Consider the following 27,406-nt stretch of genomic DNA (forward strand, 5'->3'; position numbering starts at 1 on the left):
ATTAATGCCATCAGGAAATAAGCTGTCGTTTCCCATGCTTTCCAAAGCCTCACTCTAACATGAGCCGGGTCTAGCAAATCTGGAATCCCAGATGTTGGCACAAGACAGACTAAAACACATTGTTAGTTAATGAAGACAAAGATGTAAGCAAGGCAGGGGCTTTATGGCAAGTAATGTGCCCAGCTCTAAGATGCAGCAGGGAAAGCAGCAGAGTCTCTTTATAAGGAAGAATGTCTCTCTTACTAGCTTCCAGCTCTCTCTGCCTGTTTGAAGAAGGAAAACTTCCTTCTTTTAGACAGAAGCTCACGTGAGAGCTGTGTCAAAGAGGGCTGGAGAAAAGCTACCAATGGGAGAGTCACAAAAGTTTGCTTTTGACCAAGCATCCAGAAATGTGAGTGTTTACTTGAACTGTCTAATAAAGGAGGCTGAAAAGCCTGCGAGAACAGGCTCCTGAAACACTTCCTGGTTCTAGCAGAGATATGGAACTGGCTCCCTTGTTGCTTTCTGATACGGGGCGAGTCCAGGGAGCGAAGACAAAGGCAGGTGGGAAAACACGAGGGAGAAGAACAACAAGCTGCATGAACCTGGCCTGTGGCAGTAAAAAGGCTCAGTTCAGTTTGGGTTGAAGTCTGCAGACGTGGGTATCTCTAGCTGCTCCGTATACACAACCATAAAGGCCGGGGGATCAGATTGTCTAGTTCATGTGACTGTGGGACTTGTAGTACAATTTGGTTTGCTTTTCACCTCAATACCCTCCAACAATTTTTTCTTCCCTGCTCCACATGTTCATTCCTTGGTAACAGGACTGATCCCAGTGTAAAGGCCGGCAGGCTAACCTCTACCACCACCGTAGGTGTACAGTACCTTCCACTTTGAATGGATGTAATGCCAGGCAGAGGGAGAGACAAAAACCATAGGAGCAAAGTGTCAAAACATCGCAGATCTCAAGATTAAGGGGAAAAAATTAAGCGTGCTACAGTAGAAATATAACTAAACAAAACCAATTCTCCTCCTTAAGATGGATTTCAAGGTCCTCCCCCTCTTCCATGCTAGCACGGCTCTAAGGAGAGGTTTCTCTTCTAGTCCTAAAACAAAACAATTGCACCCACAATAGGAGAGAAGGAAATAGTCTAAAGGACAAAAATAAAGGGCCGCAAATGTGACACACGTCCAAGGCAATTTTGTTTAATGTTATTAAAGGTTTCTGCTGTCCCTTTTATATTAAGTTTCCATAAGCTGCAATGCCATACTCACTGCAGGCCAGAAGATTAAGTGTCAGAAGAATTTTACTTCTAAAAAGAGACGAATGAATAAGCTGTTTTCAGGCTGAAGTAAGCTGAAATGAACAGCTTATTTTCCTTTTAACACTTTTGTACAGTTAAAGCCAACTAAGCACAGCATTCAGCATGTCAAAAAGTGCTCAATAAAAGGACCACTGAAGCTGGGGAATTTATTCTCCAGAGAAGGCCCAGTTTGAGATGGGATGGGAAGCACTGAAAGGGGACTCAATTTTTTTGGAAGAATACTCCACTATACAACCCACCAAGGTACCAAACAACCTGTGCACGCACACACACACACACACGCAAGTTAGCAAAAAGCAACCAGACTGCTGGTAATGTCATTTACCATTGATTAAGCAGGTTCAGTTCTTTTTTGCAGTCTATTCTCTGACACATGGAGTGTCAAGTTTAAGAGTTACAATGAAATTATATTATTAGACAGACAGACAGACAGACAGACAGACATAGGTTTGACTCTCTCCCATCCCCTCCACAGGGTATCTTTGTTACATTTAATATATACACCCCAACATTGATTGATTTTTCAGAGGTTCTCACACTTGCAGCTCTCAAAAGACTTCAATGGAAGATTAAGTTGTGCAGCATTTCTGAAAATCAGATGATAGACATGCATTGTAGGTCTCTCACGCACACATACACACACAGACCCCCCCCCCCGTGGGCCTGATTTGCAGAACAACTGAGCGTCCCCAACTCCAGATGAAGGTGACTGGAGCTGTAAGTGCTCAGCACCTCTGCAGGGAAGAAGGAAAAATAAACCAGGTCTGTACCTACCTGGAACATTTGATACTAGAGATGGTCAGAACATTTTTGATAAAATAAAATTTCCCCAAAATGTGCAGTTTTGTCAAAGCCAAACCATTTGGTTTGGATGCAGACTGTGTCACAATGTTTTTGACAAAGAGTGAGACTCTCTTAACTCTATAGCATGGGCAAGCCAGGTTCAAGTCCCTGCTCTGCCTGAGTCAGACACATCTGGGATGAACAACTCGGTTTTGAGTCAGACATAGGAGGGACGTGAACCGGAGTCTCCCACATGCCATGCCAGGTCAGTGCCGTCACAACGAGGCCACCCACCCACTCACTGAGGTACCTCTGCCTGAACTGAAAACCTCAGGTTCTGATAATAAGACAGACATTCAGACAATTCTATTTTTGTGAAAAATGTTTGAAAGTTTAGTTTTCCTCCCAAATTCCAATGCAGATCGACCATATTTTGAAGCCTTGAAAAGTTGCCGTGAAACAGATTTGTTACCCTCAGGATAGCTCTCTCTCTCTCTCTCTCTCTCTCTCTCTCTCTCTCTCACACACACACACACACACACACACACTCTCTCTCTCCTTAAAAAAAGTTCCACAAAGTTTGAGAACCCTATGTGCCTTAACCTACTTTCTCATTCCAGACACCATATGAACTCAGCATTCATCCCACCGCAGTGGAACAGGTCAACATACATTTGTATTCATGTATCCGTTTTACTTACATCTCCATTCATTAGTTTGCAGTCATCATCAATCTCATCAGCACTGTCCTCATCAGACACTTCCCCTTCCTCTGCATCATCACTAATGGTGGCTGGAAGTTTTTTGCCCTGGAAAACAAAAGGATTAGACAGGCAGGTCAACATGCATCTCTTGGTACGATGAGAGGAAAATGATAATGTGCAACTGAAGATATGAGAATGGCTGGGAGTCCAGAGAGGTTTTCTGGGGTCTATGGAGTCCATATATCATGGAGCAGCAAAGAGTCCTGTGGCACCTTATAGACTAACAGACGTTTTGGAGCATGAGCTTTCGTGAGTGAATACCCACTTCGTCAGATGCATGACGAATATATCATGGGTTCAATTAAGTTTAAGGTTGTCAAGTGACCCGCTCAAGAACAAGAAAGGACTCTCCTTTAGTCCGTATTGTAGGGAAGAAGGCGTTCCACCTCCTTAGTCCTTTTGCTGTAATTCTTGCCTTGGGTAATCCCAAGGTGGATTGAACTAATGCAAGAAACCTAGTCAGGAAGGAAATGGTTATGAGGAGAGCTGCTGCTTGGGGCCAGATTTTCAGAAGAGTTCAGTGTCCGGCCACTCCAGAGGTTCCCAATGGGAGCTCACGCATGATGGGCAGTTCTGAAGGTCTGGCCGTGGAATCTCAGACCGAAAAGGGGACAGAATCCTTCACTGGTGAGTGGACATGGCTTGGAAAAGCCTAGCTTCCTTCTCACATTACATATATACCTAGGAAAAGGATAGTGCCCATCTATCCTGCCTGCCCAAAGGAGATACCTTCCTTTCCATTGCTGCCCATCTCCCTCTCTTTCCTCTAAACCTAGCTGCTACTGCCCCTCACAGCAGCTGCTATGAATCACCTCAAGCCAGAGTGGGGACTCCAGACTTCCCAGTATTCTTCTACGTGTGCCCCAACGCACAGAGCAAAGGGTGGCAGAGGGGAATGAGCCTGAATTACAGCCTCAGGCAGTGACCTGGACAGATGCTTGAAAGTTTGAAAGTGACCTGGAGCTTTTTCAAGAAAGGGAAGAATCATGGAACCTTCCAGAGCCTTCTGGACTAAGAGTCATCACTGCTGCTGGAGGGCAGGATTGAATGGGGGCTTAACTCTCCTCGACGGATGCCAATCACCATTTGCAGTTGCTGAAATGGCAGCAAAAGGAAGAGCAGGAGCTGGTGATATTATTTAAACAGCTGAGTCTCCAGCTGCCCTCTCCGTTCAGTCCACACAGGAAAGGGATTTCATTTCATCCGAAAGGGCAGTCACCGATATTTGCCAGCACAACTGCAAACTCAGCATGTACAATTAAACCAATTAACCTGTACAGCCCCAGCAGAAACTCTTTGACCTAGTAAGAAAATATTCACACCACCAGAAGTAGAGAGTGTGTCAGCTCAGTGCCCCAGCATTTCTGACTCTACCAGAAAAGCAGCAAAGGTAAAGTAATTCATATTGAAACTGCGGACATTTAACAGATAAGTACTATCAGCTGCAGTGCGATTATTCCTGAAGACAGGTACTTATAGCCTTGCTGAGCTGGAGCTGGGCAAGCAGCATTCATTTCTGGATCAGTTTGAGGTGAAGGCTTGGTTTGAGACCATCATGCCACTCTATGGCAGTTCATCCCCTGCACAGAACCATTTGTCTCATGAGATTCCTTGCACTTCTTTGGTATGGGGTAAGTCAGAAATGCCACAAGGAAATCTTCTTAGGGCATTTCCACTTGGGTAGGAAACTTGAAGTGAGAAGGATGTGAAGAATACAGGGGATAGAGAAATAGAGCCACAGAAATAGGTTGCCCCAGGTTTTTTTCAAACCTCAAAGATTGGCACAAGTTTTGAGTGGTCTCTTAATTGATCTAAGCCAGGTGGCCATCCCAACTCAGAGAGTAGCTGATTGGAGCCTAGTTCATCTCAGTCCCAGGGCACTCACCACAATATTTGCACTCACCAGTGTGTCTCTCTGCTTTATTCTGTGGTATACACTAAAAAATTAAATTGACCTACCCTGTGTTGCTCAGAGCTATGAAAAAATATCATGCCCTGAGAACTGTAGTTAGGTTGACCTAACCCCTTGTGTAGACGTGGCTAGATTGATGAAATAATTCTTCTGCTGACCTACCTACCACCTCTCCGAGAGGTGGACTTCCTACATCAATGGAAAAACCCCTTCCATTGGTGTAGGATGCGTCTACACTATGGTGATATAGCAGCACAATTGCGCCGCCGTAACATACCCTTAATCCCATTTGTTCTGGTTTCATTCCATCTCTAAAAACATCCTTGACATTTCCAGTGGCCCTTTGGATAGCTTAGCCTTGAATAAGTGAAAAGCAGCTGAAAGTTATTTCTTGTTAGCAGGTGCCTAGGAGATGACAAGATTTGAGGAACTTGTGCTAAGTATCTAATGGACTCTAATAGTCTTGAGATTCACCTATTGCATCTGTTATGGAGATGCCAGTGTCCTGTGCACCAGAAATGAAACCCAGACCTATGCAGGTTAAAAGAAACAAAGAAAAACCACATCTTTGAACCATGGAACCAGTTCAAGAATATGGCAGGCAACATAGGTATAGCACAGAGAAGTTTTAGTTAACTAACAAACAGCTGTAAAGTTATTTGGATTCCCAGGATAAAAGAGGTGCCAAAAAGCCATTATTATTCTGGACTGGAGAGAAGGAGAAAGGCTGGCAGAATGGAGTGAGGAAGGCTGCATGGCTGCATTAATATTTAAACCTCCACATACAAAAGTGACTTATTTTTTAGTGTTTGGGGCCTGCACTCAGCACCATGTAAAATGAACCTCCCTCATGAGCTACACTGGAAACCTACCATTAAATGTTGAGAGCAGGGTAAAGAAAAATCATTTCTATTTCCACCTTTACATTGCTATGTTTGACTTACCACCTCGCAAATCTAAGAACATACATGGACTTCAGGAGACTTTGTTTTTATACATTTAGTTTTTCCAGTAAAAGGTGCAGAATGGCTGGGATGACTGGTTTGGAGGCACATCTGGAATCTACTGCCAGTCATGGCTAGCATCCTACTGTGCCTCTGCCCTGTTACTTGCACAACATGTAGGTAACAGGAACCCACTCGGGAATGAAGAGACAAGTTAGCCAAGCACAGAGGTGAAAAAAAATATACAGTTGATCCAAGACTGGCCCTGCCCTCCCAAGGCAAATTTTACAGGCTACTTCACACATGGCATTAGCTCTTGATTGATGCTGAAAGGATTCCACAGAGATGTTGAATTTAGCTGCAGTCAAAGAGTTATTTATCTAGACAGGAAAAACCTACTTTAAGCAGCGACTATTTATAGTGCCTTAAGGGAAGAGTCAGATGGAACAGTCCTGGCTTTGAAAAGAACTAGGGACCAAATACAAAAACACTCCTTTCAACCTGGCAATGGATGCTGCTTTGCACATCTTCATCCGGCTGCACAGGTAAGCTCTATGTCCATGCACAAGGGGTGAAGTGCGGGGTTGGGGGGGAGGAGAAGCAGTCCTAGTTTGGGGAGTGGTTGGCCTAGGTGCCTCAGTGGGTGAGAGATAGAGCCAGGAGCTGACCCCAGAGCTCTTCTCTGGCTCTAACATTGCTTAGACCACAAACTTTCCCTTCAATGAAGCCTTCAGTCTGAAATTGCATCCATACAACAAAATTTGTGCAAGGCAACAGCTTGGGCAGTAAGTCACAAGGGGCAACTATCAGCTTTACACTGTACGATTTACCACCTTAGATTCTGTTTCAGAAGTGGCGTCAGAGGTGGTCGCAATCACGGATCCCCCCATTTTCTGCATCCCACCCCTCCACACATAGGCGACCCTTAACAGATCAGATCTGTTTTCATGGGGGAGGGCTAAAGCACTCGGAGCCTTCTTCAGCAAGAGAAAACACACCCCTTCTCCCACACGAGTTCCTCTGAGGGGCACCCAGGTACTCCTTAAGCTACCGTGAGCAAAGGACAGAAGTTTGACCCTGGCGTTCCAATGAAGCCACAAGACCTGCCAAATTAGCACCCTTCCCTATCATCTGGACTGTAAGAAAGCACCTACAATAGACCTAAAAGTTTAAGACATTTCCAAAATGAGCCGGAACAGCTTTGGAGGAAAGGAAAACTGTTTACATGGAAAACGCCTCACTGAAAGTTTCACGTCAGTGATGCATTACTCAGCCAATAGATAACACAGGCTCCCTGAAACAGCTACACTGCTTTATACTTAACAGAGAACAGCTCTTATATTACGTCAGCCTGAGGGGCCGTTCATGCCAGTTAGGAACATATCCCTCTCAATGGGTCATTAGCATTAAAAGCACTTACGTGCTCCGCCCCCAAGGAAGCAGAAAAGACATCAGCCAGAGTCTTGGTGCAAGAAAATATTCTGACAAACAATTTGTTAAAATAATTTACAGCATGCGCAGGTGCAATGAACCAGGATTCTAAATCCTATAACCCTGTCATCTCTTATTTATTTCCCCCCGACCAAAAGATACCCAAAGGCATCCGAGTCAACATCACAAACTAACGGCCTGAAAAATGTTCGCTCGTATAAAACACAAACACGCCCATACAGGTGACATCTTCCAATTCACAGAAGAGCAACTTAATATCTAAGCGAGAAACCGTGATGTTTTGTGCAAATGTAAAATGAATACAGAAAACATCAAGCCTACAGTGAGAGCCAGCCAGACATATTTACTGTAATTTGGGTTATAAAAACAGAACCTCCTAGTTGAGTTGAGTGAACAATGCTCTGGTCGCCACCCTACCATAGCAAAGGCAGCAGGGGGTGCAAGGACAGAGCAACAGACACTCAATTACCCACTGATATAAGGTGATGGGGAGGGTGCAAAGGGATGGTATGACAAGCACATTCAAGTCCTTGTCCCTACTGTCCCCACTAGCTGTGTTTCATCTGGATCATCACCAGCCTTAGATTTGAGAAAAGCTGTATCCTGTATTATGAGTAGAGCTGGTTGAACTTTTCCAAATTGCAATTTTCTGTTGACATTTTTTGGTTGAAATTTCAGTTTTCAAAACTGAAAAAAATAATTCAACAAAAAGTTGACAAATTTTTAAGCAATGTCCGGCTGGAGGTGCTATGTCAGGGGAAGTTCTCTTCAGCCAGAGCTACACTAAAAAAATAAACAAACAAACAAAAATAAACCCACGGAGATTGCTCTTCAGCCCCACTTGAGATGGTGTGATGGATATTTTTCCACACCCTTTGTACAGTTGGCAGGTCCTTCCCACACAGCCTGGTTGCAAAAATGCTGTCGGTTCAACCGCAGCTGAGAGCTATTTTCAAAGTGCACTCCAAAGACAGTGCCCATGGAGCTTCCCTAGGCACCGCCATAAGAAATGTCAGCTTTGAGTCTCTCCCCAGTCATCTGGTAGTAAATCAGTTCCAGTTATGGACACAGCCATCATCTGACAGTGAGCCTAATATCACAGCCTCTTGGGACATCTGTGCCCATTTTCAGTCCTTCCCAGTGCTAGGAACTAACCCTGCCAGGTGCTGAGCTTCTCCCACAATCCAAACCCAAGAGTGTGGCTCAGAATCCAAACCCGGACCCCAGTGTGAATAATGGCTACTCGTTCTAGAGAGAGGAACCAAAATCCCAGGTGGAATTTTGAGCGATTTGAAATCTGGATCCAAGTTCTGTGACTTGAGAGCACCTCTAATGAGCTGATTTAAGTGAAGCTGCAAGGGGTTCATAACACAAAAAGAGCTTAAAACCACCAAAGAAGAGAACTAGAGAGCAAACACAAGCAGGTCTTTTACCTTCACTAGTATCTTTCCTTTAAGACTTTCTGGGGAAGGGAGTTTGGTGGAATCCTCATTGCGCACTGAAGACAGGTCCAGCTTGTCCCCTAGGATTTCGATCAGATACTGAGCCATCTTCTTCTGCTGGAGAACGCTGCAGTGGTTCTCAATGGATAAAACAACAGGATACCTGGAAAAGAAGCAACCAGGAAACATCATCTGCACAGTCAGCTTTTTACAGAGCTGATGGAGAAAGAACCATTTGAATCCAACCAGTTAGCAGCTCAGTCTGACTAAGGACAGTTACTGATACTCTCATGGGATTTACTCAGCCAACCAGGGTACAGGGTAGTGTCCTGTTACAGATCCAAAACTAATTGCAACCTCTCAGCATATCTTGGTTTTCATGTCTGGGGATAACGTTTGCCTATGTGCTTCTCACAAAGCGGTTCTGTGGAGACTGTTCCTGGATTTGAGAGAATAAAAGCACTATAGAAAGTGTTACGTTTAATAGTCACTCATCTAGAGATTTTCATCCATAAATCTACAGGTGCTTTTACCAAGGAAAGTCAGCATCATTATCCTGTATTGGGAAACTGAGGCAGTGAGCGGTAAAGTGACTTGCCCAAGCTTTTCTAAATGCCAGGCCAGCATCCTATTCACTTGACCACGCTACTAATCATCATACACTTTGGTACAAAGTCGTTTTTACTTGTTTTTTTAGGTTTGCAACAAACAATTTCATTTTATTTTTTAAAAAAATCAAAATTATTTTCAGTGGGTATTTTACACAAAGCGGGCAGAGCCTCTCATTCCTACTCCCACAGGATTGTTCCATTACAGTGGTTCCCAAACTGGGGTTTGTGAACCCCTGGAGGGTTTGCGAAATGTTACAGGGGGTTCTCGGGAAACAATTCCCTAATGGCGGACAGAGCTGTTCCTAGGGACCCCGGGCAGCACAGGGTCAGCAGCACGGAGCCCCTGGACTTCCAAGAGCTAAGCAGATCAAAGCGAGCATATCTATCACACTGAGGAGATTTAAACTTCAAGACTCCTTATAAGACATGGAAAGGGAGGTGGATATTTTTTGCTGTTTTTCAAATTAAATGGGCAGCTAGTATTGTTTTTAAAATTATTATGAAGAACGAGTTTAAGCTTTTGTAACGTGCGTTGTTTGCCTGGACTGCTCAAGCCCTGAATGCTTGTGGAGGAAGAACTCTGAGTTGGCTTCTTAAATCCCTTCATGCTGTTTCACATCTGATACTCCTTGGTGAAACGTAGGAGCCTTGTCTTATAACAGGCTTATTCAAAGTGATACAAGCTACGAAAGTGAGATCTTGGAAGAGTGTTGCCATTTTCATAATGTAATAAAAATACTGTAATGATAAATAATAATTAATACTAAATAGTGTGTAATAAGCATGTCATAAAAACAAATTTTATATTTCCAAGATCACTGCTTTTATAATTTATACTCAGGTAAAGGAGAAAATCCCTGGAAATATTCATTTTTAGGAGGGGGTTCGCGAGATGACATTTTAGTGAAAGGGGTTCACAGGTTGTTAAAGTTTGGGAACCACTGCTCTGTTAAAATGCTTACCATTCGTCTGGGCTCTAATAGCCTCACCTAACTCATAGCATATTTCATTGTCTGACAATTGCGTAATAGCTACAGGAGTCATAAGTAGCTTGTTGGCAAATCCTAATGGTGCCTTATTCTATTCATGATCACGGCAGGGCTCCAGGCCCATTTAAAAAAAATAGATATGAATCGCTCTTCCAAAGACAAGACATTCAGAGGTGATAAACAGTGAGATGGAAAGTCCCATAAAAATGATGGCAGCTCGATAAACGGAGTATGAAATACCACCCAATTTATCCAGCACTGACATTCTCAGGTCTTATAATCAGCCACCTCACTATAGAAATGGAAAGTGGGCAAACCAGAGCCAACAGACACTATTTATCTGATGCCGTTCACTTGGATGTTCTTGGGGATGCATGCTTCTGCTAACAGATCAGTGAGCTCTGGAGCAGTTTAAGTCAGTGAGAGCGTTTCTATGGACTTCAACGTGCTTTGGACCATGTCTAGAGTTCTCCCATTTTTTTCCAAACTGGAAAACACAGACAGAAGGTTTAGGATTTGGAAAGATTAATTCCAGACTGCTCCCAAACGGGAACACCATCAAAGAGATGTGGACCACCTACAGCAGCACATTGTTACTCGGAGAGCAGGACTCAGTTTGAAGCTAAACTCTAGATTAGTGTTAAGTAAAGACCACCGAAAAGAAACACACACACAAGTGGAACTGCTGCCAAAACAAGTTCATTATCAAGGTCTAACAACCTAGACAGCATCCTGTAAGGGGCACACCTTGGAAGCCCATCAATTTCCAGCGTTATTTTTCATTTTCAGCATCTATTTTTGGGTCCTTCTGGCTGAGGCTGGGAAATCACATTGCACTCCTTAGAACTCGTCAAGGAGGAGTCATAGAATTTTGAAACCAAGGTGATCGGCACTATATATAAACCAAAGCCAGATGGATTCCTGTTTAGCTTACAGGTGACATGATTCTGGGACAAGTGCAGAATCCAACACGCAAAGGGATTTTTTTTTAAAAGTGTGATTTCTGAAAGTAACGCAGATGGTGGGATACAAGTGTCTGCTCTGTCACCTAACCCCTCAAAGCCCTGCATTAGAAGGAGAAATTACATTTTGACCTGGACAAAAAACACACAGGACAAACCCCCAGACTGGTAGCTAATTTGACCTCAGAGCTTTTGCCAAAAGCTTGCATCTTAGTTTGATTTTGCACCAGTCTGTACTGTCCTAGGAGATTTGCACTGGGGAGGAAAAGACCCATAAATCCCAATGCCTTTGCTTTTCTCTGGTAAGCCAACTGTTGGTCCTTACTAACAAATAAATAAAACATGAATAATTAATGGTAACAAGGTCCCAGTCACCCCCTAAAGAGGCATCTTTCCTTAATGGCACTAGGAGTTACCTGCATTTAAAGGCATTTTGGAAGCTAACTTTCTTGCCTTCTGTTCTTTTGTGTACCAAAACCCTCTTGCAAACAGCTGGGATTTTTCAAGTCACCAGCATGTATAGTAATGTTGCTTTGGCTGAGATGTCAGGAACAGCTTAGCTCTATTAAGGATGGCTGACTGGCTTCAGGGCACACTTAGGGACCTGAACCAATGCTCAATGAAGTCAACGGAGATTTCCAATTGACCTCAGTGAGCTCTGGCTCAGATTATCAGACCCTTAAAATCCCTAGTAGAGCTGGCCAGCACCTGTTTGACAAAACTTCATTTAGACAAAGCCCAAATGTTTTGGAGAGCGGTCTGTTCTGACAGGAAGGTTTTTGGGAGGGAAGGAAGAAAGCCAAAGAGTCTCTCTCATACTTTAGCCTAGTGGTTTGGGCACTGGCCTGGGAGGTTGGAGACCCCAGTTCAACTCTCCCTGCTCACTCTGAATCAGACAGATGCAGGATGCAAACCTCTACTCTGAATCAGGTAGAGTAAGGACTTAAACCGGGTTTCTCACATCCCAGGGCTAACCCCCACATGACAGAGACACACACCAGCACATAAAACTGCCTTCCTGAATCAAAAAGCTTGGGCTTTCATCAGAAAATGGACATTTTGACACTATTCCGTTTTGCAGACATGTTAGAAAGGTCTGGCTTCCCTTCCAGCGTGGAATGAAAACAAGATTTGAAACCTCCAGAAACTGCTGCCAAATGGAATCAGCACCCACGGGCCTGCTCTAAAAAGTACTGAGTAAGGGCTAGTATCAGCAGGAACCTCCTCCTCTAATGCTCTCTCCACTGAGGCACATCATGCCCTCCAGTGAAAAGACAAAGATCTGTGGTTGGTGGTATATGGGATACGGCTGAAAACATCCACTGCCTATAAGCTGAACACCATGAACAACGTACTGGGGAGGAAACATGGCACTGCAAACATTGGCGCTTCTGCAGAAGCGTGCTACCTAAACCAGCTGCCTAAACAGGGATCTAGGACCACGCAGCCAGGGGATACCACAGGAGGTAGCAGCAGGCTGGGTACGTACTCATTCTTGATGAAGGCATATTTGTTGATGGTTTCAATCACGTCTTTGAAGAGTATCTTGGAAGTGAGAGTGTATCCATGGTGGACAATTGGCTCGCCGTCTGGCCCGTCCCAGCAGTCAACTGCAGAGGGGAAACAAAGGTCTCATTTATCTTTAGATCTTAGGATCATAGATTATACTCCAGGGGTGGCCAAACCATGGCTCGCAAGCTGCATGCGTCTCTTTTACAGTTAAAGCGCGGCTCGCGGAGCCCCCCACGCTCTCCCCGTTCTCCACTTACAAGACGGGTGTGTGGGGGGGGAGGCCTGGGAGCTCTGCCTTGCAACAGGGTGGTGGGATAGGGCCTTCTGCCCAGAGAGGAGGGGGGTCTCAGGGCTTCAGCCCCATGCAGCACTCCTCCCGGGGCTCAGGGCTTCTGCAGGAGCGGGGCTGAAACCCTGAGCCCCAGCAGGTGCACCCCAGCTCTTGAACCTCTGAAGATTGCCATATGCGGCTCAGCATGTTTGGCACCCCTGTTATAACACATAATTCAGACAGACGGACAGACTCAAGCCCATTAAAAAGAGAGCCAGAGATTTTCCTGCTACTGGGCGCATCTTGCCGAACAGCATAACCACCCCTTACAGTAGCGTCATCCTGCCAGGAGTGACTTGGGGCCATGCCTCTGCGAAAGGTGCTGAGAACCTGCAACCCAGCCACAGCACCTGCCCCCACGTCTCGCAGCTGAGTGCGGGCTTGCCTCCCCCCCCACCTCATGCGTGTCTCTCCCTATAGATCGCTGAGCAGTTTCCTCTGCAGGCACTTGCTTGCCATGAAATTCTGTTGTGAACAGATGACCCAGATCCCTTCGGTTGAGAAAGCCCCAAGCAAAAAAGATGTTCTTTTGTGAGTGCGGAGGAATATCTTCCTGGGGAAAGATATTAAAGCATAAAAATCCCATTCGAATTCAGCACTAGAATAGAGAGCAGATTCTCAGCAGAGCTCCTCAGGGTAGCAGTAACGCCAAGATCTAAGCACCTCCGTCCCTCCCGTGAATTCTCCCTATCCTTAGACACACCTACAGGCATATTTCCATGTAATGCTTCATTCCCCTGAAAATGTGTTACCACATCCACAGACCTTGACCTGAGCAGGCTGCCATATTTACTTCCTGGAGACTGACCCTCTATATAGAGGTCAAGACCTTGGAGGCAGGGACAGCATGGGCACTGCTACCTAGAGGATACTAAGCTAATAGACTCCACGACTGATTCCCCAAGAACAAATAACAGACCCACTGCGGAGTGCAAGGGCTGTCACAACATTTTCATAGCTTGACGCCCTTTTCCATGCCTGGGACTCCCTCCAACTGAGCAACGAGGCTGCAAATCCCTGGCTAGTATGTATGTGCACCAATGCCCTGTTCGAGATGGAATCAGAACGGCTCAACCATACATCACAAGCCCTACGCAGCGAATGGAGAACTAGCACAGAATAGCTTTGGGAAAAGAGCCTTCTCCCTTGAAAGATGGATTCATAATTTTTTATGAGTATAAACAACAACACTGACCTCAAGCCTCTTCCTATTGCTGTGTCATGGAAAGTGTACCAGCGAGGAGGCCGTAAATACTGCTGTCATAGAAACCCTGTCTTGCCATTGCTTATCCATTGTGCTAAACCTTTCCCCCAGCCCATCTACTTTGTTCTCATGATTCTTATCCTAAAAGACAAGACACACAAACTATGGAGCCTCCTGATTACCTCACAGTTATTCCCTTCGGTCTTTACCTTCCACGCAGCGGCAGCCAGACTGCAGCACCCAGGCGTACATGTCCACCCTAGACTGAGACATCAGCTGATCCCCCATGAGGTAGGTGTTATGGGAAGAGGTGATGAAGTAGTGGCTCAAAGGCTGGGTCATGTCCTGGTTCACCTGGTAGTGTTCTGGATTGAAGATGTCCCCCGACGGGCTCCGTGTGTAATTGGTGAAGCCTGTAGGAAAAACCCGATAGGTCAGCATCAGCGTTTGTTGTTCTGTTTGAGAGCAGAATGTGAATCGGAGATTGCTCGGTATAAATTCTCCCTTATCTACAGTCTTCCTCTTTCCCAACACACACCAGTCTGACACAAACACCTCTGCACCCCATCTGCTGTGACACAGTCTGAACACCAAATTCTCATGACAGCAGTGGTGAGTTTTCCTTTTACAGGATGGAGGGTTTGGACTCTTTCCATGTCTAACGGGCTCATTGAGACTCAAGAAAAAGCAAGCAGTGAAACTGGGAGGCCAAGATCACCTAATTTCATGGTTCAAAAGCAGCAATCAGAGAGAAGCCACAGTCATACAGCTGTCAAAGCCCTTTCGAATTATGCAGTCTAAACCTCGGCCACTGACCATTTTGGCAGCCTATCGGCTTCGGCTCCATGCAGACAACATTTCTACAGCCATCAGGCCAATGACCCCCAAATGGCAACACCAAGTGGTTCCAATCCCCTGACCTGGGGAAAAACCAGCCCCAGTTTAAGAGAACTCCTGGTTATGTTGGTACCCGAGATGATGGGAACTACAGAAGCAAGACCAAGATGCTCTGGTTCTTTTCCTACATGATGCCTTTCAGAAACCCTTACTTTCCTTTGCAAAATGACAGCTCTCTGATGGGAATTACTGAGCATATGGGTCTGTATAAACAATGAGACAAATGCACCCACTTGAAGAGCAATCATGTCTGCATTTATAATGTGTACATGAAAAGGTTATTCATGCTTTTCTGCTCCCTCTGTGTTTATTCCCAATGTCCACTGTTATTCCCGGAGGTCACCAGAGATGCTGCTGCGAAGCTGCTAACCCCAGAGGAAAGGAACTACACTGCAGACAGATTGTTAGGTAGAGCTGCTAGGCCTTCCTTCTCCTATAACCCTACTGAACAGGCTTTTTAAATGCTCCATTTTTAGGTCAAGAGCTTAGCAGGATGCAATAAAGGAATGAACATTTATACTGATGAGAAGAACATTCAGAGTTTCAAGAGCAACGATTTTAAGATACATTTGGGAAGGAATATAAACCTCTCTCCTTCGGGGCTTGATTCCTATTGGGGGTTAATGGGAAACCTTCTTCAGGGACAGGTGATCCCATAAGTCCCAATACAGGGTTTCTTGCACCTTCTGTGGAACATGTGGTGTGGGTCACAGTTGGAGTCAGGATACTACACGAGACAGACCCCAATCCTCGGATCCATTTGATCCAGCCTGGCCGTACCTACGAATGTTGTTTTACTCCCCTCAGTGGGATTCGAACAGCAGCTCAGAATGGTCTCACTCGCATATCCCTCTGCACTCCCAGAAGGGTAACACATTGCTCTTGCCGTCTTTCACATACCTAGAAATTGCCAAACTAGACCAGACCCAAGGTCCATCTAGTTCAATATCCTGCTCCAGGTGTGGCCAGTACCAGATGTTTCAGAAGAAGGTGCAAAGAACCCCTGCAGTACCATATATGGGGTAAACTGTCCCATACATTAGGTCTCATCCTGGTCTCTAATAATTAGGGATTGGCTTAAACCCTGAAGCAGGAGGTTAAATATCTCTTTCAAAAAATTTTACAAATTAATTGGAATAACTCTGGCCAAGGGGATTAGAATCAGGATGGAGATCTTTTCTCCAAAAGGTAGCCAGTCCAGGTTAGGTGTTACTAACCTGATTCAGCTCAGGTTAGGTGTTACTATTAGACTAGAATGTAAATTCTTCTGGGCAAATACAGTCTTTTTGTTACATGTTTGCACAGCATCTAGCATCATAGGGCCCTAGCATCTCGGTGCTAGAAAAATAGAAGCAATATATCATAACAGCAGCGATAGGATAGGTGGCCTATGTGACACAAAGTTAGCTGGGCAACAGAACTTGAAGCCTTGTGAAAGTAATCTGGTTTTATGTCACAGTATTAATTCAGACCAGGTTCATTAAGGCTTGTGTACTTTGGCCCACAGTTTCGCTCATCATTCATGACAGAGTGTGTCCAGGTTCCATTTGGGAGACTAATCCTAATTCCTACCGATCAACTGGGTTATCTCTATGACTGACTTCTGACAATTAATGTCCTCTACGGATAGTATATGCCACAACTGACTCATGATCTCCAATACAGTAGCAGCCAGCTCTATGGAGATTTAATTGGACTAGAAAAGCTGACCCAAATGTCAGATTTGGAAGTGAAAGGCTGCAAGACAAATCCGAGTTACAGAACTCCTAAGTATATTGCTATATTAAGAATCTGAAACTTTTCTGGCACAGTCACAAATGCTAGCATTCCATCCAGAGCAGCGGATGCTTTCTCTCTGGCAAACGTACTATAAAGCTACAAACAGTTGATAATTGGTCTTAAATACAGGTCCCGACACAACATACAAGTCCATAAGCCTTCCATCAGCCTGTCCTAATATTCCTTTTACTTTTCAGTTGCGGCTTCTGTATCTCTTCAGCTCTCTGATGCTGCTTGGTCTAGCTCAGGAGTTGGCAACCTTTCAGAAGTGGTGTGCTGAGTCTTCATTTATTCACTCTGATTTATAGTTTCGTGTGCCAGTAAAACATTTTAACGTTTTTAGAAGGTCTCTCTCTCTAAGTCTATAATATAGAACTAAACTATTGTTGTATGTAAAGTAAATAAGGTTTTAAAAATGTTTAAGAAGCTTCATTTAAAATTAAATTAAAATGCAGAGTCCCCTGGACCGGTGGCCAGGACCCCAGCAGTGTGAGTGCCACTGAAAATCAGCTCGCATGCCATAGGTTGCCTACCCCTGGTCTAGCTATATCCTAATGTTCCCAACAGTGCTGCTCTTTGACTTTGTGTCTGTGCTTGGACTGTGACAGATTTGTCAATTTTGTTGCTGTAACCTTTGGAGCAACCAGTCCTTAAACGTGTTTTTGCATTCACCTCGAAGGTCTGCAGTTAAAAAAAATAAATAAATAAAAAACCAGACCCCAGCAGAGACAGAACTCAAAACTGGCACATGGCTAGAGTCTGATCATTAGTTTTGAGGATGTATTGTGTAGAGTTTGTTTACTGCCTAGGTTCATTTTATTAAACAGATGCTGGCCAAGGGTTGAGCAGATGGAAGCCTCTGGAGACCTTTGCGTATCAGTGAGATGAGTTTGGGGGACTGTAGTCTCAGCCCAGTCCCTTGGGGACATGACTAACCCTCACTACTACTTGGCACATTCAGAGCCCGCCCCCAGCCAGGAATTAGATATTGAGAGAGCAGTGTTGCATGTCAGGAGTAAGGGTCGTATGAGATTGTCTGGACCAAATCCTGCCCCCCTAACCTGGCAAATCCAGTGTGGGTTCACTCCACAAAGAGAGGCAGGATTTGAGGACCCGTCTCTCAGGGGCTGCTGGCATCCTGCACGCTACAGAGTGCTGCTCCACAGGTGTTCCCTGCACCAGTGTCTGGAGTATGAAGGTTTCTGGCTGGTTGAGCCATGATTACATAGTTGCACTGGCCATTCTCCTACATGCAGAGGGAGAGTAACAGCTGCAGGGGTTACTGTCATCCATGCAGACAGGCTCCGATGCCCGTCCACAGCCAGGGACAACGTGAAAGGATTCCTCTCTTTCCTCCAACTCCCATGAGAGCCTTCCCGAGAAAGTCTCAGCCCCCAACCCATCTGGCATGGCTGTGCATTGGTTCTTGGTCTCCCCTTCAGTAGGAGGGCAGCATGCCTGGCTCCTGCAGACAGACACTTTAATCCCTAACTTTAACGGGCCATCATGTTTCCACATGGGCACACTGACAAGAAAGAGGCCAGCACCACATTACTGTCTGTATCTTTATCAAGCTTGCAGGTCGCAGAAATACCGTGGATTCGGCACCATGCCGCTCGTTAGCAGGACTAGGCACAGAGATGCTACCTGAAGAATTAGCTTCCCAAAGCGATGGAATCTTTGTTGATCATGCAGACTCCTCACCTTGAAGGACACTGCACAATGATCCATGGCATCTTCAGTCCCTTTTCAGAACTGGGGGGAAGAAGGGAGCGGAGAAGTAGCTTTGGGACACTGATTTTCTCCCATAGTTGAACTGTTGCCTCACATCCCAATGCGTGCCGGAGGGAGGATTATTAAATACCATAACTTCCATCCCTAGTGTCCCACAAATCCCTTTTGTTCGTCTCCACTGAAATGTAGTATGTTCCCCATTTGCAACTGGGTCTTAACAGCTCTCCACAACAATGAGGACTTTATTCCCTGGGATCTCTGCTTTGTCATGAATCATTCCCCTGACATCTCTCTCATTAGTCCATAAGCAAAGTGGGGACTATATAAAGATGCTGCTACCTCCTAAATGAATTAGCATGCTCCCTTGTTGGGGTCGGTCCTGATTTGAGCAGGGGGTTGGACTAGATGACCTCCTGAGGTCTCTTCCAACCCTGATATTCTAGGATTCTACTGAAACAATACATCAGTCTGTCACGGAGTTAGAGGACTACCCAGGAAATTAAAACACAAAGAAACAATCATCTGAATCAGACTCCCAGGACTGGCCTTCAAGCTGCAGGGAAAATTAACTTGGGGATAAATTGCTGCAAAAACATTTCCTTTATGATGGTTCTTGCTGGCTTCAAATTCTGACTGAGTGTTAATTAAATAAGCTTATTAAACTGAACTGTTAAACACAGGCTACAACCAGAACTTTGGTTAAGTGCTGAATAATCCACCCTGCGACAGCTCCGGAAAGCCTCAACCTAGCCCTAGTGCAGTCCCTGCTGGGGTAGGCTCTGAACCAAAGCACGGCTCTTCAACACAGGCTTAACTCGAAGCAGACAAGTGATCCCATGAGCATGCACTAAGTGCTGTGCTGAATCAGGGGTTCCTACACAACTCTGCAAATGGACATCAACCCCAACAGGGCACCTCACATTTCCCCCTTTCATAATGGCGTGCAAAGCCTGCCAATCCTGCCTCCCTAGAAACAAGGAAGACCAGAAGCAAACACTTGTTTAAAAAAAAATAATTTAAGAGTGCAACACAGTCATTTTAGCTCAGACACCTCCTTACTGGTCAAAACGAAAGCAACGAATGGGGAAAACTGAATTTCCACTAGGGACAAAGCGTAATTTTTCAGATGTTTGTCTCCATGGGGATTTTATTTTTTCCTGCAAGGGAAATCCCTGTATATGCCATCTTAGATGCCAAAAGTTTCACCTTCAAAACAAAGTCTGTAAGACTTGCAAAAATGTAGTAACGCTCCTAGCAGAGACGGTCAGTTGCATTCAGCTGTGTCCTCCCTTTCCATACAATTCTATAGGACGTATCACGAAGGTTCAAGAACTAAGCAAGGTCACGCTACTCTTATGGAAGAGTTCTATGGGAGGGAATGGAAAAGAGTAACACTTTCATAGGCTTTCCAGCCATCCCGTAGACCAGCGGTACCCAAACTTTTCCTGTCACTCCCCTCCCTTACCAGTAATAGAATAAATCCATGTCCCCTTCTGGTCCCGCACAGTTGGCTCAGAGGCGTTTGAGCTGAAGGCAGAGCTGGGGGGAGAACTGGGGATGGGGAGGAACTGGGGCTAGAGGCGGAGCTGGACTGGGGGTGGAGAGGAGCTGCAGCTGAGGGCAGTGCTGGGCAGTGCTCCCTCCCCACCCTCCCATGGGGGCTGGCCCAGGGCCCGATGCATCCCCCCAAAACACTCTTCAGTGCCCCCCCCACCAGGGGTGCATACCCCACAGCTTGGAGACCTCTGCTATAGAATGTAACAGAGAATTCAAATACCACCTACAGAAAAGGTTCTCATTATCTATTAACGTTCTATATGTTAAAGTAATTTCTGTGGAACCCAATTGGTTTAATTCCTATTAAACACAACAGGGACTTTTCCATAAGAGTAACCGGGTTAGTACGTGTTGAAAGAAAAACAATTGTTCACTAATTATTATTATATTGAATTGCTCCGTTGTGGATCTGTGCAGATCAACTGACGCCCGAGCTTCATTTATTAAATCATTATATGCTTGGTTTGCATTCATGCCACTTGTTGTTTTTAAAGAAAAATCTATCTTTGCCGGAACTGCAAAAATACCAACGAACTACATATGCTAGTCACACTGCTACTGCTACCTCTCGTGGTGGTGGAGTACAGGAGTCAAAGGGAGAGCGCTTGGGGGTCGATTTATCGCATCTAGGACTAGATGCGATAAATCGACCCCCGCTGGATCGATCGCTGCCCGCCAATCTGGCGGGTACTGTAGACATATCCTAAGTCACGGCAGCTTTAGGCCAGCTTGCAAGAGAATTGAATCAGAACACCTCCTCCAGCAAACCATTACCATAGCTTGAGTAAAAGCAGGAGGCTACCCAAATAAGATCAGCTAGGATGAAAAATCAATAGGATGTATTGCACACTAGCAAAAATAGTACCAGCTGCTCTCGGCAAATTAATCATTCTCGCATTCTGGAAGAGAGATTTGACTGCTGAAGGAGCGGTTCTGTGTATCGCTAATTGGGCACCCTGTGAACTGGCCCTGTTGCTTGTTTCATGCACTTGCTGAAGTTTAAGGCTGAAATTGCAATAATTAGCTAACACTAACTGTGTCCGTCAGCTCTAGAATGAAGAAAAATGAATGCCTCGGGATGCTGTCAGCAGTGTGAAACAAAGACCTCAAGAGCCTGACTCCATTCTCAGGAAAGCCTCCTGGCACACAAGGTGCTTTATTTTGCTCAACAGCAAACAGCGATCCTATTAAAATTATCATCTCAGTCCAGTTCCTACTGGTCAGGTGCCACATGACAAGGGAGGACATAAATAAGATCCCTACTTGGCAATCTCAACAGATCACCAGGAGCGAATGGGCCCTCCAAGTCATTGGCAGGGAACTGCGCTGCATGGCGTGTGGCTGCACTGGTTCTGGGGGCAAACAGAGGACTGCTGTCTCCAGCACTGTTACAATCCAGCCTCTCTAGCTCGCCCTATTCCAGCTAGCCTTTATAGAGGGCAAGAGAGACTAGTGGCTAGATAGCACAAAGCCACGCTAAGAACAACTCTGTACTAGATTACATAAGTGAAACAGCAGCATTCTGAAGTCTAAGGAGGTTATAAGATTATATAATATTCTATGGTGAAAAAAAACATTTAGAGGACACGGGGCTGGCTAGACATGTCAGAGTGGACAGCCCTGAAGAATGAACTTTTCCCTGAAGAAGACGCCAATTAAAAAAAGGTAGTGGAGTAAGAGGGAGAATGCTTGGGAAACAACAGCCCTACACAGCCCCCCTCAGACACTGTCTGAGCAAAAGAGAGGGGCTTTGTCCCCCTCCATCCTTTCTTCATCCTAATGAAAAATAACTCCTGGAGCTCACACATTAGTCTCTGGCCTGGCTATTGCCCACCCTCAGCAAAATCTAGTACTCTGTAAGGTGTGTTCTCAATCCCCCTCCCCAAATAGATTATCTATTTGATCAGGCATACGGTTTCTCAAAATCAGGTCACGGGATAAGATATGGGTAAATGAGATGTGTAGACCAGCAGAAAGAATTGCAATAATTGCTATGCCTGCAAACAAGAGCCCTGGATACACACGACTTGTCAGTCTTCTACACATTTCAAAACAGGGTCAGGTGTGTATCCTAGTTATGCAGCCCAGACAAGACATTTACCAGACTTACTCACGCTCTCAGCAGTTTTTGACAGACCAAATGCTCGGTCAATACCAGGTAGGATTATCAATTATCAACCAATTATCAATAAAAAGTTGCAGAGAAATAGCGCATGTTTCATCATAAACTCCTTCAGCTATCCAGAGCACTTGTTTTATATTTTCAAATCACAATAATAAAGGGCAATGCTCTGTGCTTCTGTAGCGCCAGGATCTCAAAGTGCTTTATAACAGATTAGCGAAGTGAAGCTGTAATTCTCTGTATGTATAAACATCTTCTTGCTGTGCAGCCGATGAAGTGGGCTGTAGCCCACGAAAGCTTATGCTCAAATAAATTTGTTAGTCGCTAAGGTGCCACAAGGACTCCTGTTCTCTTTGAAGCTTTACAGCCTCCTGGGAAGAATAGAGGGGAGGAGTAATAACTCTGACATTTGCAGGGGGGGAAACCGACACAAGCTAATCTAAACCCAAGGTTACGTAGGGCGTCTGGCACAGAGCTAAGAGTAGAACCCAAGTCTGACTCCCTATTTTGTGCCTTAAGCACAAGAGCATCTTCTCTACCCATAAGAAACTGTATCTATAAAAAGAAAGACAAAGAAATCATATGGAGTCTCTCTGCAATAACTTCTTAAATGAGGACCAAGCTACTGGTTCCTGTGTTAGACTTCAATTTCATGGTAGAGTAACAACTGTGCTCCAAAATCTCTCACAGCAGCACAACCAGCCGTGAGTAATGTACTTGTGTGCCTCTTGTCAAGGTGACCCCACAGTCTATGCTTTGCCTGTTATGTGTAAGTCCTGTTGCTCACAAGCGTGACTTCTCCATAAGCAACGCTTATAGAACCTAACAGGCAATACAATGTAGTTAATATCTGTGCAATCCGTTTTTTCAGCACAGCAACAGATTGCATGGGAGTTACTGCTCACACCACTTTTGAGTTTGACGGTAAGAAGGAACAGAAGTTGTGTTAAAACATAATGAGAGCAAAGTCAGATGCTCTCCCTCACCCAGACAACCTGGGTTCAGTGCAGGAATTACTCTGCTATGCAGGAGGTCAGATTAGATGATCACAATGGTCCCTTCTTGTCTAACATCGCTAAGTCTCAGATAAGATCAGGCTGATGTCCAGTCGCAGGGAAGCCAAGCAGATGGACCAGATTCTCTGTTCTCACACTCAGGTGACGTGGGTGTAAAGCACAACACATGCCGAATGGAGTGTTTTCCCTGCCGTGCTCAGTTTGCTCTAGTGTAGAAGAGGACACAAGGGACAGGGCAACAGAGATTTCAGTCCCCAGAGCAGGAGAGACCTGAATTCATTATATAGGGACCATCCTTCATCAAAGACAAAGAGGTGACCCCAGGTATTGGAAACTACCCCATGCATTCAAGTAGAACAGACTGTACCAATTCATACTTGGCCGTTCTGCATTAGTCCAACACAGCCACAGAAGTGGATACTATGTTGTTGTTTTTTAAAACATGACTCAAGACCCTTCCCGTACAATCTATTACCAAACAACATTTCCAGGGCCTGACTAGCGCTTCTTGTTTGCTTTTGGAGTTGATGGGACCTCCGTGGATAAAGGGGCCACTATACTGAGTCAGGGATTCAGAATCAGCCCTAAAGCAACACGTCCCATCTTGTCACCACTGAAGTCTTGTTCAGTGAGAGCCCATCACCCCCGGGCCTGCTGAGAGTGTGCTTCTTCGGGCGACATTATTTACCACTCCCACATGCTCAGAACACTGGTTTTCTTAACACTCTAACATTTGTTGTTCATTGCGGGGGAGGGGGGATTAACACTTTGTCTGGGATTGTCACAGATGCCTAGGGGAGTTAAGTGCCAAATCTCATTGCATTTCAATAGGACCTGGGGAGAGACTTTCAAAGGCATATATGACAGACAAGCATCCAACCCCCATTGACTTGCAGTGACAGGAGCCTCATCCCTCTGGGTGTCTAACTCCCTTAGGCTCCTTTGAAAAATCCCAGCCCACATCAATAACAGTAACAGAAAAGCACAGACAAAGCATCCCCTATGCAAGGTGACACCATACAGTACTCATACCAGTGTCAGATTCGAACTAGCATTTAGCCTCCATTGGGCATTTTCCATAACAGCAGCAAAAAACAACTCACCGTCTATTCCCAGAGCCCCCTGCTTCTTGTTCTCCAAACACGGTTCAAACTGATTGATAATTTCCAGGCAGTACTCCTTGGTCACATTGGTCATCTAGAAAGGACACAAAACATGAAGCAGAGAACATCTCATTAACTAAATAATCAGCCACTGCTCCCCTAGTTCTCTTCTCTGTATATAGTTTGAGAACTGGCTGTATTTTCCACACTAGCACTAGGATTTTTACACTGTTCACTAAAATTCCCACTCCTGCCACTCAGTGTCAGGTCAGATAAGAATCAGGCAGCTTAGTGAAATAAGATAAGAATCAGGCAGTCCCACTGGCAGCTGCCTGATCGCACACAATAAAACACAGAGCCTGATTTCTGCTTTGTAGGTCAATTTTGTTTAGTGTTTTTAAGCCCACAGGGCAACCAAACAGCACATGTTTTGCTATGGCCCAATAGGGTCTTTCGGCTGCAGGATTAATTTGTATTGTCAAAAGGTTTTCACTTTAGAGGCATGCAACAAAACAGAACTCCAGGAGCCAGTGACGAGAAGGATGAATTATAATAATTGGCCACGTATCAGAAGGACAGGAGATTATTGGAAGCGTTTCTAGGGCATCCGTTACTTTGATCAATGGTAGGATTTCATTCTGATCTTCAAGATGTGTGCACAAAGAAAATATTGCATGTTCTGAGGCATTGGCAATTAAAAGTCAGGCCATTTATGGTTAGCTCCGTTTTTGTTAAAAAAGGAATTATACAGCCCTGCACTATGTAAACAGAGCTGGGTGACCAATTATTTACTACACCTGTTGTCAGCAGTGCTACAAATCAGGATCAAGGCTTCACTGTGCGAGGTACTGCGTGCGCACGCGTGACCACATCGTGCCTGTCCCAAAGAGCAGCTCAGAGGAAAAAGCCAAGCAGAATCTTTCAAAAATACCCACGTAAAACCAAAGTAAAGCATAAACAACAGGGACGAGGTGTTAACAGCTCATGGAAGATGCTGGGAGCTGGGCGTTTTCCATCTAGCCGCAGAAGTGCTATAGCATGACAGCAGCAGTGCAAGCTTCTCTGGAAGTGCACGAACAGAACTGTATCCTGCCCAGGAGGAACCACTTGCAAGGGGACTTCAGAGTGCACGGACCAATTCCGTCCTTGCCCTCTCTACTGTGCCTGACGACAAAGGGACTAATTATGGTGGCAGGTTGGCCAACGTGGACCCATGCCCAAAGGGTCAGCACTTTTGACACTGCACTGGAGCCTTCTCATGGGGAGGTTCAAAACACAACAGAATCAGGAGCATGAAAAAAGCACTCTCCCTCCACTGGATGTCCTGGCTAGGCTGGGCTGGGCTGAGACACAAAAGCTCAGAAGTCTCCCTACCAAAACACAGTTCTTGCAGTATTTACATTTTGGCCATGACCAGCAAAGGCAGGATCTCATAAGAAAGCTGGTTTTCATGAGATTTCTAGTCCCAATCCCACAGCAAGGCTTTTTCCTGCTCCTCGCTCAGCAGGGCTGCTGCATGCTTTTGTTCTGTTTTTACAAGGCTCAAACCTACCCTCGCTCTATACATACTGCATTACAGAGGGCAGCACAGTGCCAGTGATTAGCTGAACTGATTGAGTCCTGTGGCTGAAGTTAATTTTCTTCTCTCAGCATGAGGAGGATCAATAGGCCTAGTGAAAGAGAAACACAGCCTAACTCGTTTAAAGAGACAACAAGCACAAAGGGATGGGTCTTCATTTATTTAATTTGCAGGTGACTCATGAGACTCTATTAGCGCATGAAAAGCAGAAGCACATGGACAGAGACAGCCTAACCTAGGAGTTCTCATGTTGACTTCACCTTACTGTCCATCATATTTTTTCTTTCCCACCCCATCTACTTCTACAATTCTGGCGAGAAAAAAAAAAAGTCCTGGCTGAGCTACTATTTTGCTGCCTCCTATGCCACCAAGAAATGCCTCAGCCTGGTCCTGACAGAGGATCCTCTAGGGCAGAAGTACAGGAGAGAAGGGGTTTTATATCTGGTGGGGTGGGATGGGACTAATGGGCAGTAGAAATGCTCCCTTTCTACTGAGGATGTCAAAGTGGGAAGAGAGAAACAAAACAACTTCACTAAATTCTCAGTCTTAATTAAATCTTTGAAAGATTTCACTGGAATCCCTCTTTCCTTTATGAAAAGAAATACTCTGAACTGCAGGGATTTTACCTTATTTTCATGGCTCGTCTTCCTTTAGGGCCATACTGACCCAAGAGCATGTTTCCTTCAGCTTCCGGCATCCGCCTTCCCTCTCCCCTTTCATTTAAGCATTGCAATATGGTCTTTTATTACACGTTCCTTCGGTCACATTTGTAGTGGGCTGGTTTCCCTGTCCCCACTGCTAGCAGCACTCTAGCTTACTAAATCTCTCCTCTATTACCAGCCGACTTAAAATAACCACCAGCCTCTTCATTGCAATAAGATTTAACTTTCCCAGAATAGACCAGCCAACAACCTTGCAGTCCGAAGGTTTTAGACAGCTATACACTAGAAACCACTCAGAACCCGGTAAGAGGAAGTGGTAAGGTACAGGTACAGTAAAGCACATTCACACTAAGCAACAGATGAATGGGTCACAAAATCTGGTTAACTGGCACTTCTGGCAAGGTCTGCCAGCTATTTGCAGCAGTCATCGGCACATACCAGCGTTTGCTGACATAGCTGCCCTACGAGGTGGCACCCTTTGTTCAGTGCCTGTGACTGCTGAGAGAGAGGTGATATTACCTTTCCGATAACATCTGTATTTTTCCATCATTCAGGGCTTATTTTAAAATGATCAACCCAGTGAAGCCACCAATAACCAAGATGATCACTTTGCTGGCAGTTGGCTGTTCCCACCAAGGTAAGTATAGTTGAGATTTGATGCAGAAGATGGAATAGATCAGTGCATTTGTATACACATATGTATGTATGTGTGCAGAGAGGAAGCTACTTAGCGTTAGCCATGAGAAA

The 27,406-nt window shown here is 45.1% G+C and overlaps 1 protein-coding gene across 1 annotated transcript in view; it reads right to left on the reverse strand.

Moving 5' to 3' along the window:
* Window positions 1-27,406, reverse strand: part of PLCH2 (phospholipase C eta 2) — a 152,531-nt gene that overhangs the window by 47,970 nt on the left and 77,155 nt on the right. Inside the window, exons 6-10 of the mRNA XM_044996315.1 lie at window positions 24,419-24,512; window positions 14,420-14,623; window positions 12,653-12,773; window positions 8,593-8,764; window positions 2,789-2,896 (exon numbers count right to left, since the gene is read on the reverse strand). Of these exons, the coding sequence (XP_044852250.1) occupies window positions 2,789-2,896; window positions 8,593-8,764; window positions 12,653-12,773; window positions 14,420-14,623; window positions 24,419-24,512 (699 nt within the window). The remainder of the gene's footprint in view (window positions 1-2,788; window positions 2,897-8,592; window positions 8,765-12,652; window positions 12,774-14,419; window positions 14,624-24,418; window positions 24,513-27,406) is intronic.

Source organism: Mauremys mutica, chromosome 21, assembly GCF_020497125.1.
Source record: "Mauremys mutica isolate MM-2020 ecotype Southern chromosome 21, ASM2049712v1, whole genome shotgun sequence".
NCBI lineage: Eukaryota > Metazoa > Chordata > Testudines > Geoemydidae > Mauremys > Mauremys mutica.